Consider the following 13,759-nt stretch of genomic DNA (forward strand, 5'->3'; position numbering starts at 1 on the left):
GCTCCAACTTTGGCTCTGCCAACCTGCAGCCCTCGCTGCCCTGACCGGGGCACAACCGCAGCGGGCACAGGAAGGCGGCAGCAGCGCACAGCCCAGCGCGCAGGGACGGGGTTAACTCGCACCTCGGGGGTTAACTCGCACCTCGGGGGTTAACTCGCACCTCGGGGCTCCCTGGGCTCTGTCACCACGTTCCTGCTCCTCGCCCTGCGGAAGCGCGGCCGCCGCGGGCCCGCCCGGGCTGAGGCGGCGGCGGCGGCCCGGCCTGTCCGGGCGGGCCCGGCGTGTCCCCGCCCGCGGCACCGCCGCGCGGGCATAGGGGGCGCTGTTAGCGCGGGGACGCGGCGGCGGAGCGCCCCGCCGGGACCGCGGGGACGGGGATGGAGACGGGGATGGGAACGGGGATGGGAACGGGGACGGGGATGGGGACGGGGACAATCCACGGGGAGCGCAGGCCGCGTCCCCTCAGGCCGGTTGGAGAGGGGCAAAGGGGGGCGCGAGACAGCCCCGCTCCAGCCTTTGCGCGCGCGCCGCCCGCCCCGCTGTGCCGCCCAATGAGCGTCCCGGCCGGAGGGAGGCAGCTGAGGGGATGGGGATGGCGGTGCTTGTGTGTCCCCCCTCCCGCGGCTGCGGAACCTGCACTGAAATACCCCCCCAGCCCCGCACCGCCCAGTCCCGACAGTGGCACACACGTAGAGATACGCACCCGTGCAGATAAACACAGGCGCACACACATCCCCCCAGCCCCGCGCAGGATGCGCCCCCCTCCCCAGCCCCTTCCCAGCCCAAATGCGGCCCCGCCGGTGAGGTGTAGGTCAGGGGAAGGTGGGCTGAGGCGCTGTGGGCGGGAGAGCCGTGCGGGGAGCCGGGAGGTGAGCCAGCAGCGCCGCTGCCGGTTCGGAGGGAGCTGAGGGGAGCCGGGACGCGGGGCGGGGACGCCGAGGTGGGCGCGGGGGGATGGCGGGGGCGCGGGCAGGGTCGCGCCGCGCCGCCGCCTGAGGCGGTGAGAAAAGTTGAGGCGCTTTCGGGGGCCGGGGCGGGCTGGCGGGGCTCGTGTTTGATCAACTTCGCGCTTAGGTGCTTTGTTTTTAACTCGCCTTTATCCTCGGTGCTTCTTTTATAACTACTCCTTTCCTTTCTTTTAACAAGTAGAGGGGGGAGGGCATCTCCCACGAAAGTTTTCCCTTCACGGAAGGCGGGACTGAAACAATACCCCGATGCTTTGTTCAAATATAAAACCTCCAGCGCTTTGCTTTCCCTTTTTTTTTTTTTTTTTTTTTTTTTTTTCGGTTGGGTTTTATTGCCGCCGCTGCCGCTGTTGTGATCGCGCTTTCCCCCTTGTGTTTACAGCGCCTGTGAGGGAGAGACGCTCGGAGGAAGGACCGGGATCCCTGGGCTGCATCAGCGCCGAGAGCAGGAGCCCGGCTCAGCAGAGCCGGGAGGATTTCACCTTGTTGCTGTTTGTTTCGGGAGATTTTCGCTCCCCCCACCCCGGACACTGTCCAGCTGAGTGTTTGCTTCCTTGCTGCGTCCACAACCGGCCAGAGAAAAAGCGCTTTCCCTCTTAGAGGTGATTTTTGTCGCGGTCTCCCTGCTAGGAAGGGATCGGCACCAGCCTTCGAGGAGAGAGACAGGATCAACTGAGGTTTTCCCTACCTCCGGCTGAACGTGAGGAGTTCAAGTGACACCGGCACCGGCCTGTGGCTGCCTGACTGCACAGCGAGCTGGAATCACAGCCAGAGCGGCTTGATTTACCTGCTCGAGGACCCTTCAAACCCTTCTATTGACGGTAGAGATTTGTATTCCAAGGAAAATCGGATTAATATAAACTATGCAGAGCTTTGCGGGGATATCGGGAGACTACTCTGTCTGCATGGCTAATCTTGAAATTGTCTGAAATAAATCCTTAGCGCAAGGAATAACGAGACACTTTCAATTAGTTTTTTTTTTCCCTTGTCGCCTTTTTCCCACCCCCCCTTCTGCGAGAATTTAACACTTCCATCGGAGGGTTTTTACAGGAGGATGGGACACATGCTGGAGAACTCACCACACTCCACAAAAATTACGGGGTTAACAGTTTCCATCACTGTTGCGGTATAAAAGGTTCTCTTTGGATTGTCTGCTGGTGGCTGCTAAGATGGATCAGTTTCTCCCTGTTCCTGTTTGCGATGTGCTGAAGGATCCGGATTTACTGAAATACTGACGCCTATGAACTTACTCCCTCTCTGCTGAAGGCATTGGATGTGACAGTGCAGAGAAACATGTGTTTCACATTTCTGACTGGTTGTTTTGGTGCAATCAATACCTCCACAAGAAACATTGACTTAGGTGGCGACTGTCATAGCGGGAGGCACACGGAGCGCTGCTCCCGGCTTGCAGGCGGAGCGAGCACAAATCAAAGATCCCGCCGATCCTGGCGAGTGGGGGCTTCGCTTCCCCCCAAAGCGCGGGGCTCCGGCTCCCGACCCTCCACTGAGAGCCCGGCCCGCGGGTGCGGAATGAGCGATGACCAAAGCGCTGGCAGGAGTGGCAGCCAGTCGGATCGGATGGGCATCAGTGAGGCAATACCGGTTGAAAGGGAGGTGGATCGCGAAATTATTGCCCGAAGGAATAGCAGGCGAGGCGGAATGATGATAAAGTTAAACTTCTGTTTCATCTTCTGTCGGGGATGGTGGGCGTTTCTGTTGCTTCAGCTCCACATGTTGCAAGCACTGGCACAAGGTAGGGCTAGAGACATTTTTTGTTTATAGAAATGCTGCATCTGCCTTCTGAGAGGAAGGGAATCTTGCTCGGGTACAGAGAAACCCTTTTACTTTCATCCTTATCAGAGATAAACTGCAGAATTTGCACTGAGCTGATTCATGTAGGAATGGTCGTTTCTTACACACAATCGTTTCTTTATGGAGCAGGGATTTGCAAACTGTACCTACATGTTTCTCTCCCTTTCTAGTCCTATCCTTACCCTATCCCAACCTCCCACGGAGAATCACAATCCCTATCAGCACCAAACCTGCTTTCTAAATTTACTTAAATGCATCCGTGCTGTTCTTTCAGGCAGCAAAAGAGTTAACTGCTGGTTTTGTGTGTGTGTGTCTCTGTGTCTGTGTGTGTGTGTGTTTAAAACCACTGTGCTCTGAGATAAGTTATTAGGAGAAGGGGAGTCATAAATCCTCCGACTAGAACTAAACCAGGCATGTTAAAAGGAATTCTTTAAACATATGAGCACTATTCTATGTGAGCCTCGGTCTCAGCATTGTTCATTTCTTTTGGATTGCCAAGTAACATTTACCCGAGACAAAAACTGCAATTGATTCGTATCTGAGCATTTCCACATCAGAGATCCTTGCAGTCAAATGAGTCACTTGTAAACGAAGGGTCAGAGTCGACCAATAGACTTTAAATACCAAGTGTCAGTCACTTTGCATGTAAATTCCCTTCTCGAAAATTGCCAAATGTAGCCTAATTCTTAATAATCCTTTGACAGAGTAAACAATAAATGGCAGGCAGAAGCATTACAGTTGGCTGCGCCAAATAACACGCTGAACAAACGCAGCTTTCACTTTCTTTGCTGGGTTGAGTTTTATTGCTGTGTGCATTGTCTGGCTGAAGTGGGGTGAGCTGGACAATGCAGAACTGTATCGTGTGGCACCAGGAGTTAGTTATTAAAAGCGGAAGTTCATACTCCATGAAGGGGAATAGTCTTTGTGTTTTACCTCTTTGTTTTCAAGTATTTCACGGGGAACAACGGTGCATTCAGTTGTAAGAATTGGATGGAGCTGTGTGTTGAGGAAGAGGAGTTGGAAGCCAAGTCTGCTGTAGTTTGTCTGCTCTGGGTTTACTGCTGCATCCTCAGAAAGTTTGGAGCCGCAGGATACAGAAGAGATTTAATCCAGTGTTTTATATGGACTCCACCCTCATAAACCTTTCTCAGTGCTTTGTTTATGCTGTCACTGCTATTCCCAAATTACTTTTGCTGAGGCCTGCAAGCCCTAACACGGTATTGTTATCCTGAAACAAGCCATACCTGACATAATTATCTCTGCAAATTAAAATTCACGTCACTTTTTGCTTTTTTTGTTTTGGTAGTTGTTGTTGATAGGTGCCAATATGATACTTCATGTTGACAGATAAATGCTGATGATTCTTGCGGTTTACATTTAAAAAGAAAAAAAAAATCATAAAAGGTAGTTTTAAGTGCCAGGGATTCAGGGATCATTTTAGATGCCAGCTTTTCTATGGTTAGTAGTAAACTAGCCATCTTACTGGATTAAAAGTGAATTGAAACTTTTGTTTAGCACATAGTAGAGTGTAATTTTTCAATAGCTTATTTCAGATTACTCAGCATTTGCAGTAGTATCAATTTCAGGTACTGTATATCTCAGGGAGTTATGTAGTGTATACAAACTATCACTGAAAAAAGTCCTTACACCCAAGTTAGTTTAACTAACTGAGAGTATTTAAGGCAAGGAGGGGAAGGGAAGAGAATAAGATATATTATTTCTGAAAAATATTGGGGCAGATAAAGCTATGAAGTGTAGAAGACATGAAACAATGAAAGACAAAACAATTTTGTACTGCAGAAACAAAATATATTGTAATTTTTATATAATGGTGAAGATTACAGTTAGTTCTCTCAAGAATTATTTGACACATAAACCAGTGTGGAGGTCTTGATGTAGAGGGCTTTTATTGGAATTTCACAAAATTTGTATTAATTTATAACTTGTGGTTCTTTTTGCACTCTGAATTCTAATGGATTCCAAGTCATTCATCACTTTTATGCAAAAATTTACTTTGAGAGAAGATGACAATATAAAAGTCCTTCATGAAAATGGAAATTCTGCTACAGCCACAGACGTTTCTAATGGAATGATGTGGTCATATGCATGAGAGAATTACAAGACTTCAATCTTTTTATAAGATAAAAAAATGAACATTCTAAATATATGGGCCATGGCTCTTCTGAATGAATACAAAGCTATAACCAGCTAATGTTTCCATAATAACTATTCCAGCATTATTAAAGACAGAAGAGGTATTTCAGGCATACTGAAATGCAGGTTCTTCTTTCCTAGGAAACAGATCAGGTAAAGTTGTTGAGATAAGTAGCTTACACTTCAAGGTGAACAGAAGAAATGAATTTCATCTGTAACAGTTTGGTTGAGTATTCTCTAAACTTGAATGATCATCCATGTGAAAGCTGATCTTGTAGTGAACTGTAGACAGAACCACTTGTAAATTCATTTTGTGCTTAGGCCTTCAGCTGTTCTGTCTTCTTATAGTTGGGTTACATATTTCAGAGTAAAATTTGTCTGCTTTCTTCTTTCTTTTTAAAGTGAGTTTAATGAGTTTAAAATGTGCATTGGGTTGTTGTCCTGAGTAATGAAGGATTCTCTTTGAACCTTAGTGTTGTTGTGCAGATCTTCGCACGGTGAGTGACTTTCCAGGTTCAGCAGACAAAGAGGATTTGTGGCCTGTCCCAGGCTGGGAATGGAGCTCCCACTCCTGTGATGGCCAGGGCTCACACTGGGGGTGTGTCTGCACTGGCCCATCTCAGAAAAACTAACCTGTAAGAGTCCCCAAACTGTTGCACATTCCTTTCTTTACTCAGCTCGCTCTGCCTGCTGGCCTCTGCCACCAGCCCTCTTTTCATGGCATTTTTATTAAATGATGTACGAGATGCTAGTTAGCCTCAAGTCATCATGTGTCATCAAATAGTGATGAGATGCTAATTGATAATCACTATAATTATCAAATTAGACTTTGTGAGGTGGTGGTAGGAATGAATCATTTGGCCTCAGTGGCTGCCTACTGTACTTGGAGGAACATCCTCCTGCAGAGTCTGGCTCAGGGGTCTGCATGCCTGGGCAGAGTCCTGGGAATACACAGAGCTCCTGCAGCTTTGGAATTTATTCCTTATGTATGAGATTAACAAACACTGATGCCTACTGAGGTACAAAATGTTTACTACACTACTGGAATATTTGTATGGAAATAGAAAAATTCTGCTTATTTAAAATAGGTTGGAAGTTGCTAGAGGCTACTCCACATGCATCTTAATGGATTTAAATACCTTCCCAAAGTCTATCTTTTGTTGAGGAATGAAAGAATACTTTGAAAATATATTTATTTGGATTGATAGCTGTTGTTCAGAAAGATTTTAAAATAGATAAAAGCAGAGCAAAGCTTTAAGCTTCTCCAGCAGGAGCGTGGTAGCTTTAAATATTAAGAAAGAGAAGCTTGTCTGATTTTTCTTAGTTTTATGGCAATGGAGCTGTAATCTTTTTATGCTACTTAATCAAATCTGTATTCAGAATTCTACAAATACCTGGATGTACATTTAAGGTGATATTGATATGCATTATACTTTGAAAGAAGCCATGACCCAGTAGATAGATGAAAATGTTTCTGGGGCCCAACTTCCTTAATTCAAATATTTGATCTGGGGTATTATAAATATGCTGAGAGTAAGAAGCCTTTTCAAACAAATTTCAAACTGCATTAGGTACAGAGATAATAAACAATGTGCATAGAGTATTTGGTTGTTAGAAGGATGGAGAGATGGTAAAATGTTAGGGCAATACCTACTGCAGAGTGAAAAAGATTATGAATTGAATGTAGAAGGAACCGTTTCTAATTCCAAAAGACTGTTATTCTCTATTGGGAACTCAAGATTTTGTATTGCCTTTTGTCGCTATTGGACACAACATGAGTACACAGAAGCTTGATAAGTTTAAAAGAGAAAAAGAGCTAATTTTATTTCTGACTTTGCAATATATAGAATTCTAAAACTGACAATGGATTGGAAGATGAAATTGTTACTTCTCCAACCACACGGGTCAAACTAATGGTCTATCAATTCTCTCCTCTTACAAAGAAGACTGTAAAACAATGATTATTTTTATACATGAAGAGTGTGTGAGAACTCTAGTAGAAATATGTAAACATTAGAAGGTATAGAAAACTTTTAAAAGAACTTCAAAACTTTTAAAAGTACTATAAAAGAAAACTTAACACTTAGAAATCAGGGCAACAGCCTTTTGTGCTTCTTTTCTTTAGATGAGTATTTAAAGTATGTGCTAGTTTTAAAGCAGTTGAATTTTTTGTGTATATAATTATAATAATTAAGAAATTGATTTGGAGGAGTAGATCCAGGCCCAGTCTAAATAGAACTGGGGTGGAGATAGTTGGCATTTTCTGTGGCCAGATCATGCGACTTCTCACTCTCTCTACTGTGGTAACTCTTGGTTTGCTTTATATGTTTATATTTTGCTGGAAAAGTACCTGTTCTTAAGACTTAGGGCAAGTTCAAAGAGCTGTGAGCACATAATATTAACATTCCAAGTGCAGTGTTTCAGATGATTCCTTGAGAGTGCAGTGTAATGGTCCTGGTAGAGCTGAAGGGAGACCATAAGTAATGGGTGTTTATAATCATTGTGTTCATGCACTGCCAGGAGATGCTCAGAGCAGGAATGGCCTGGGTGTGGAGAGAGGCTGTGGTAGCTCTGCTCTGTAGCTTTCACCTCTCTTAAGAAGAACAGAAGGCAAATCTGTGTCCTTGAAAAGTTGTTCTGGAAGGTTCTGCCATCTCTGTGTGTAGTCATGTATTTTGAATAACAAAGGCAAATGTTGTCTAATATTTTAAAGATTGCTTTAACAAACCATAGAAATACTAAAACACAATTTCAAATGAGTTATCAGGAAGCTGTTAAGTGAAGGGATTGGGCTTTTGTAGATCTGAGAGGGATTTTTTTATTGTTTTATTGTTCTTATCACCATACATATACAAGCCTGGAACACATCCTTGACTCAAAAGATTTCCATGCATTTATCAACTTTCTATACAACTTTACCTGAACATCACATTCTGGATGGCCTGGTTATTTGGTCCAGCAGGACCTTTGTGCTGTGATGAATCTGTGGGCTGACTGGAGGCAGTTAGATTCCTCATAGAGCAAAATTTTTTCATGCTGAGTTAATTACAGAAATAGGCCTTTCTTCCTCCCTCTGCATATGTACATATATAACATGTATTTAAATAGCTTTTAGGGAAAAAAATTGATGATATGTCAATATTTTCAAGATTTTGTTTTCTTGAAGTTAAAACATATGAAAAAGAACAATTTTCGTAAGATTTGTGTAGAGATTATAAAATGCCAGAATAAGGTACCTTTGCATCTTTAATACAAATTCTTAATATATCTACATTTTGATTAAGTTTAAATTGTTACCTATTGTTTTTCCTGGCTACACAGTCAAAACTGAGACAGAGTGCTGCCCACTGATCAGTTTTTCAGTATTTTGTTTTCTTGTCGGTGCTTGGTTCCATCTTTCATTTGCTGGAAATCTTTTAAATTCAGCACAAGAAGACTTCTGTGTGAACCAAAGGAAGAACTGTTAGCAGCTATAGAGTTGCATTGGATTAGACTACTTACAGTTATTACAGCTGGAAAGCAAGTCATTGGTGAGATTTGTGTTCTATTTCTGACTATCAAGTGAATATTTTCTAGTGAATAAAGACTCTTTGCTGCACGTGCCTCAAAGATGACCCTTCACTATGCATAGAGCTCTAATAGAACAAAAATGTAACTTCATGGAAAGGCCTGTTCCCAAAGAACTTGGGGTTTCTGAAGTTATATCTGCCCCTGGAGTACAGTAAGACTTTGCAACTCCTTTACAGACATGGCCTTTGGAATGTCAAAGCCCCAGAAGGTTCAAAGGGTGACAAGGCTGAGAAGGGAGGAGCCTTTTATTTTAAAGTGATCCCAACTTCATTGTTTTTAAACATACATGACTGGGTTTGTAGGATCTGCTCATGACACTGATTCTTGACTTCTAGATGTATGTGATACTTGTACATCATATCTTGATAATTTGTATTTATGGTTTAAAAAGGGATTTTTTTTGTTCTGGCTTTGCTACAGAAAATAACACATCTATTCCTAGAATAGACACTGGTTTGTTGCTAATTGTGTTTTAGCAGTGAAATGCCCCTGAGGTGGCACCCTCACTAAGATTAGAAATATAGATCCATAGGATTTTTAAGGGGAGTGTTTTTAGTTTTCAGCTGTTCAGCTCCCTGGACCGGCACAGACTTTGGTCACACAGGCATCAGGGACAATGTAAATGAGGTGACAGGACTGCCTGGACAGCCTGGCTGGGCCATGACCTGGCAGCGTTCCTAAAATCAGCTTCAGCTGGGGGGGAATTTTCCAACTCTGACAAAACACAAGGCAATGTACATGGCCTGACTTCTTACAAATAGATGGAGGCTGCTGCTCCTGGGGAGAAAATAGTGAAGTGAGGTGGTTTGGAAGGCTTAACTTTAGTTTTTTTCTCTAAAAGTCCCTTTCAGTGAGTTTTTCTCTCTGTTGGACGAAATCTTCCCAACCCTAGTTTATAAGGTAGATGCTAAATTTAAGTAATATAAAAATTCCCCTTAATCCTCTGATATCTCAATTATGTAGGCTGATGATAGGAATAATACTTTTTTTTCTCAAACAAAAAGAAACTTTGCAACTTAAGTTGCAAATTCCACCAGTATTACTTTTTAATGTTTCTATCTAATGCACAGATTCAGAGGGTTAAAAAGGGGAGGTGTGACCTCCAACAACTCTGATTAAAGGAAGTCTTTAACAGCACTTAATGCAAGATGTGGAAGTGGATTGTGCAATCTTATGTCACACCATTCAGATAACTTTTGAAGTGTCATTTTTATAAACAATAAAGCATTAGAGCTTTTTATGCAGATAATGTGATTCCTTAATCCTGTTTTTCTCATTTCCATGCTCTATTGCAGCAGCCTGAACAGAAAGTTGATTCTGGTAGATAAATCAATATCCCTTAGGTCTCTTTAAACCACTTTATGGTCTTTTAAGCCCTAAGCCATATATTTTTCCTAATAAACTCCTTGGTCTAACACGTTACCTAAAAAACAATTTGTTGGGTATTGCTCTCTTGGACCAGAAAGTAGAGAATAACGATAACATAGCTCCAGTGTGTGTTGTCAGAGAGGTCCCACATTGATTCCAGGCTGCAATTGAAGTTTGTAACTCATTATTACACAAAGAACCAGAAGATCTGGTGACATATTTGTCATATTTTGTGTATTTATTAGCTGAGAATGTTGTGGTTTGATATGCGGTTTTGCCATTGAGTTCACAGGAGATCAGCTCTGTAGCAATGCTACTTTTTAAGAAAAGGTGCTAAGGAAATAATGGAACTATAGTGCAAATATTTAAAATGTTTAGACACTTAGAAAAAACCTATTTTGTTAAACTAGTGCTGTTTGCTCACCTAACATTTGTGTTAAGCACAGACTCAGTTCTAACACTGTCATTGCAGTCTTGCTGGTGCACTGGGGAATGAATGTCCTGTTTCTTATTTCTTATCTGTCAAGAAGTGCAAAGGCCATTCATGACTAAATACTTTGAAGTAACTAAATGGTCTATGATTATTGGCAAAGAAATATATGGTGCAGTGCCATACCTGCAGTTCAAGGATAATACATTTATCATACCATGGAACACATTACTGGAGTATTGAAGTGCTTGGCTGGAGGTGAAGGGAATTCTGCATCAGTATTTCTAAATGAGTGTACTGATAAGTTTAAGTCCTCTTGAATCTGTATGTGTAGGGGTACAACAAAAAGTTTTCTTGTTTGTGATGGTTTTCTTTCCTTCAGGGCCAAGAGATTGAATAAACCCAGATCTTACCTATCATGTGAATGTAACATTTGCAAACCAGCACCTTTGTGCTTTCTTCCCCACTGTCCCTGTTGTTGAGGAGAAAGTCATTAGCCCTTTTCTTTTATGTTGTGATGCATAAAAAACTTTTACAGCAGCTTTGCTGGTAGTGCTCTGGCAATAGTGCTGTGCCATGGAGAAGGCAGTGCTGTTGTTTGTGTGCACGTCCATCTGTGTGTCTCACCCTTCCCTCTGTTGTCTTTATCCCTTTGTCTCAGGCTGACACAGCCTCTACCCCGATGTGCTTCTGCTCTCAGATTAGTGCTCCTCTGTGCTGCTGTCTGCAAGTAATGTCTCCTGCTAGGGACAGGCTGAGGAGGAGGCTCAAACCCTCTGATTCTCACTTGCAATGTGGAGCAGATCCTGCCTGTGGACTGATCCCCTCCCTGGGCACAGAGTGCCTTTTCTAGGACACGTGCATTGTGTTAAGCAGGGCTTTTATTGTGCTGGAGGCCTTGTCATCTGGAGAGCAGATGAGCAGGAAGACTGTTTAATGATAGATTATCCCAGCATTTTTTAAAAATGTTAAATAAGTCTAAGTCGTGAGAGATCAAGAACAGCAGCTCCTGTGTTACACCTTCTGCTGTTTTTGTTGACATTAAGACATTAGATTTGTTTCTGAAGATGGAGTAACTGAAATTAAAAACCATTTTGATTCCACTTCAAGCACCAGGTTTTAAGATCAACTGATTTGTCATTTCTCTCTAGAATTTGTTTTGTTTTTACAAACATAACTGTTTACTTGTGAATAATATCAGATGTATCTTAAATTAAGAAAGTATGTGAATTATTGTTAAATTTGTTTCCTGCATTGGTCTGTGCAACCATAACTTTCTAAAATGCCATATTTTAGCTAGAAAGAATATTTTTTTTTTAATCTTAAACTTCATTTTTAAGGTTGTGTGTTGTCTTCTTGCTTGGAACTTCTGTGCAAGGCTCTTTATTTTTAAGAACTAATGAGAGGTTAGTGTTTTGTTCTGGGTTTTTTCGTCCTCTTGAAAAGAATATATATTTTATATAGTAACTTCATAAAATTAGTCGACTGAGAGAAGATGTTTCTTGTTCATAGAACCTAATCATGCTAGTGCTCATTATCCATAGAACAAGGCTAAAATTTCACTTTTAGGTGTTCAGTTTCAGGGAAATGGGAGAATAGGTCAATTGACTCTAGCTTAATTCAATTACAAGACAGGCCAGAGATGCTATTGTTTAATGAAATCATCAACAGAAAAATTTCAAGTGACTCTCAAGATAAACCTCTCATTCATGCACAAGTTTGAAGCATCAGTGAATAACAAAACAAGATTTATATTTTAGAAACTTTGTTTCAAGCTGCTTATGTAGTAACTAACATCTTCATTTCAAGTTTCTTTATTACAAGTGTTGATAGCAATCTTACTCAGATTTAATTAATTATATATGGCTTATTATTAACATTTAATGGGTCAAATATTGAAGCATATTTTTCTGAATCTTCAGTTAAGAATTCTGAGTCAATGGCACTCATGTCAAACTCAGAATTTCAAGTGCTGGTAATTCAATGTTACATTCACTATGTAAATGCATCATAATTAAAATGATGCCTTGTCAATCCCATTCAGGTTTCTTGTGAGTATAATTTTCAGCTTTCATATACTGGATGTAGCTCTGTCTTCTGCTACTCAAAACCTGAACAAGACATGTTTGTGGTGTACTGGTGTCAGTAAAAACCTTCAGTATTAACTGTTGTGCCTGATTAAACTCAAAGAGTGAAAATCTTAGTGATTCTGTTAAGGAAGTCCAGGTCAAATCTAAAACTTATTTTTTTTATATTTTCAAATGGTTCAACTCCAGTATATAAAAAAAATACTGGAGTAGCCCTTAGAAAAGACAAGATGGCTCTGTAAGTGATCCCATGGACAGATATGGAGAGTTCTTATCCATATAACTGACAAGTGAAGTCGATGTTTTCATGTAGTATATAAAAAAAGCGGTGCTGAGTAATTTTGGATTTCCACAATTAACATGTAAACAAATGTTCATACATGTCACAACAAATCTTGAAAGAATTATTCATATTCTAAGAGCCTTTCTACAGAGCTGAAGGACATTATAAACACTGCTAAACCATCTTCTGTGCAAATGCTCACTAGAGTGAAGTAAGTGCTAGCTGTCACTTTATTAAAAATAATGGCTTAATTACTCATGTTTGCTTGAAATTCATTGCAGTGTGAAGTGATTAGGCATTGGTGCTTTGGTAAATTATGGCATATTGCACATTTTCTGTAACCAACTAGTGAGTGTTGGTGTTGGGCACGTGCAGTGCACTCAGTTGTCACTCATTTCATTAACATCCAGATCTGTGTGGTTACCAGAAGACTTTTGTTGGAACTTTAAACACGTGACAAAGAAAATGGGGAGATTTTATATATATATACATATATATATGTATATATATATGAAACTCAGAAGAGACAGCAAATAAGTACAAAACAAAAGTTACAGTGCAGTTCTAAGCACATGTTCTTGCCTTGACTGAAAAGATCCCCAAACCAGTACTAGAGCTGCCAGATATGGCATTCTCATAATTCAGCCAAATCTTCTATTCTGAGTGAAAGGCAAATGTTGCCTTCATACATATTTGCAGCTCTCTTCCAGACATCCAGCAGTCCCAGCTGTCTTGAAATTCTGGAGAATGGCTAAATGTAGAAAAAACCATGTGTTTGCCTGCTTGTTTAGATGCTGCATCAAGGCAACTAGAGCACCAGACACAGCTACTCAGAACTCATGTAGTAAGTTGGCAGTAGAATGTACTGTACAGATGAAGAACTGTCTGTAGTGATTGATATATTGGGGGTTTTTTTAAGTCTTCAGTGTGTTCAAGTCTTCTGAAGTCCCACTTCTGATGCTGGTCAGAAGTTCCTTTACTGTTCTGATTTTTGTAGACAGAGTATTTTTGTGATTTAGATGCATATATTGCTGGATTTCAGAGTTCTAGGCATGATTTGTGTTTATGACTTGTTTTGTTTTAAGTCCAG

The 13,759-nt window shown here is 41.6% G+C and overlaps 1 protein-coding gene across 5 annotated transcripts in view; it reads left to right on the forward strand.

The window, feature by feature from the left end:
• The first annotated feature begins 687 nt into the window (after positions 1–687).
• SDK1 (sidekick cell adhesion molecule 1) overlaps positions 688–13,759 on the forward strand; it is a 384,502-nt gene continuing 371,430 nt past the window's right edge. For 2 of the 5 annotated variants that reach the window (XM_072935798.1, XM_072935802.1), the window contains exons 1-2: positions 940–1,074; positions 1,348–2,718. In XM_072935798.1, coding sequence (XP_072791899.1) covers positions 2,259–2,718 — 460 coding nt within the window. In that variant the 5' untranslated portion in view covers positions 940–1,074; positions 1,348–2,258. Of the gene's footprint in view, positions 1,075–1,347; positions 2,719–13,759 lie in introns of all 5 variants that reach the window. The other 3 variants (XM_072935801.1, XM_072935799.1, XM_072935800.1) reach the window with 3 other exon arrangements.

Source organism: Taeniopygia guttata, chromosome 14, assembly GCF_048771995.1.
Source record: "Taeniopygia guttata chromosome 14, bTaeGut7.mat, whole genome shotgun sequence".
Classification (NCBI taxonomy): Eukaryota; Metazoa; Chordata; class Aves; order Passeriformes; family Estrildidae; genus Taeniopygia; species Taeniopygia guttata.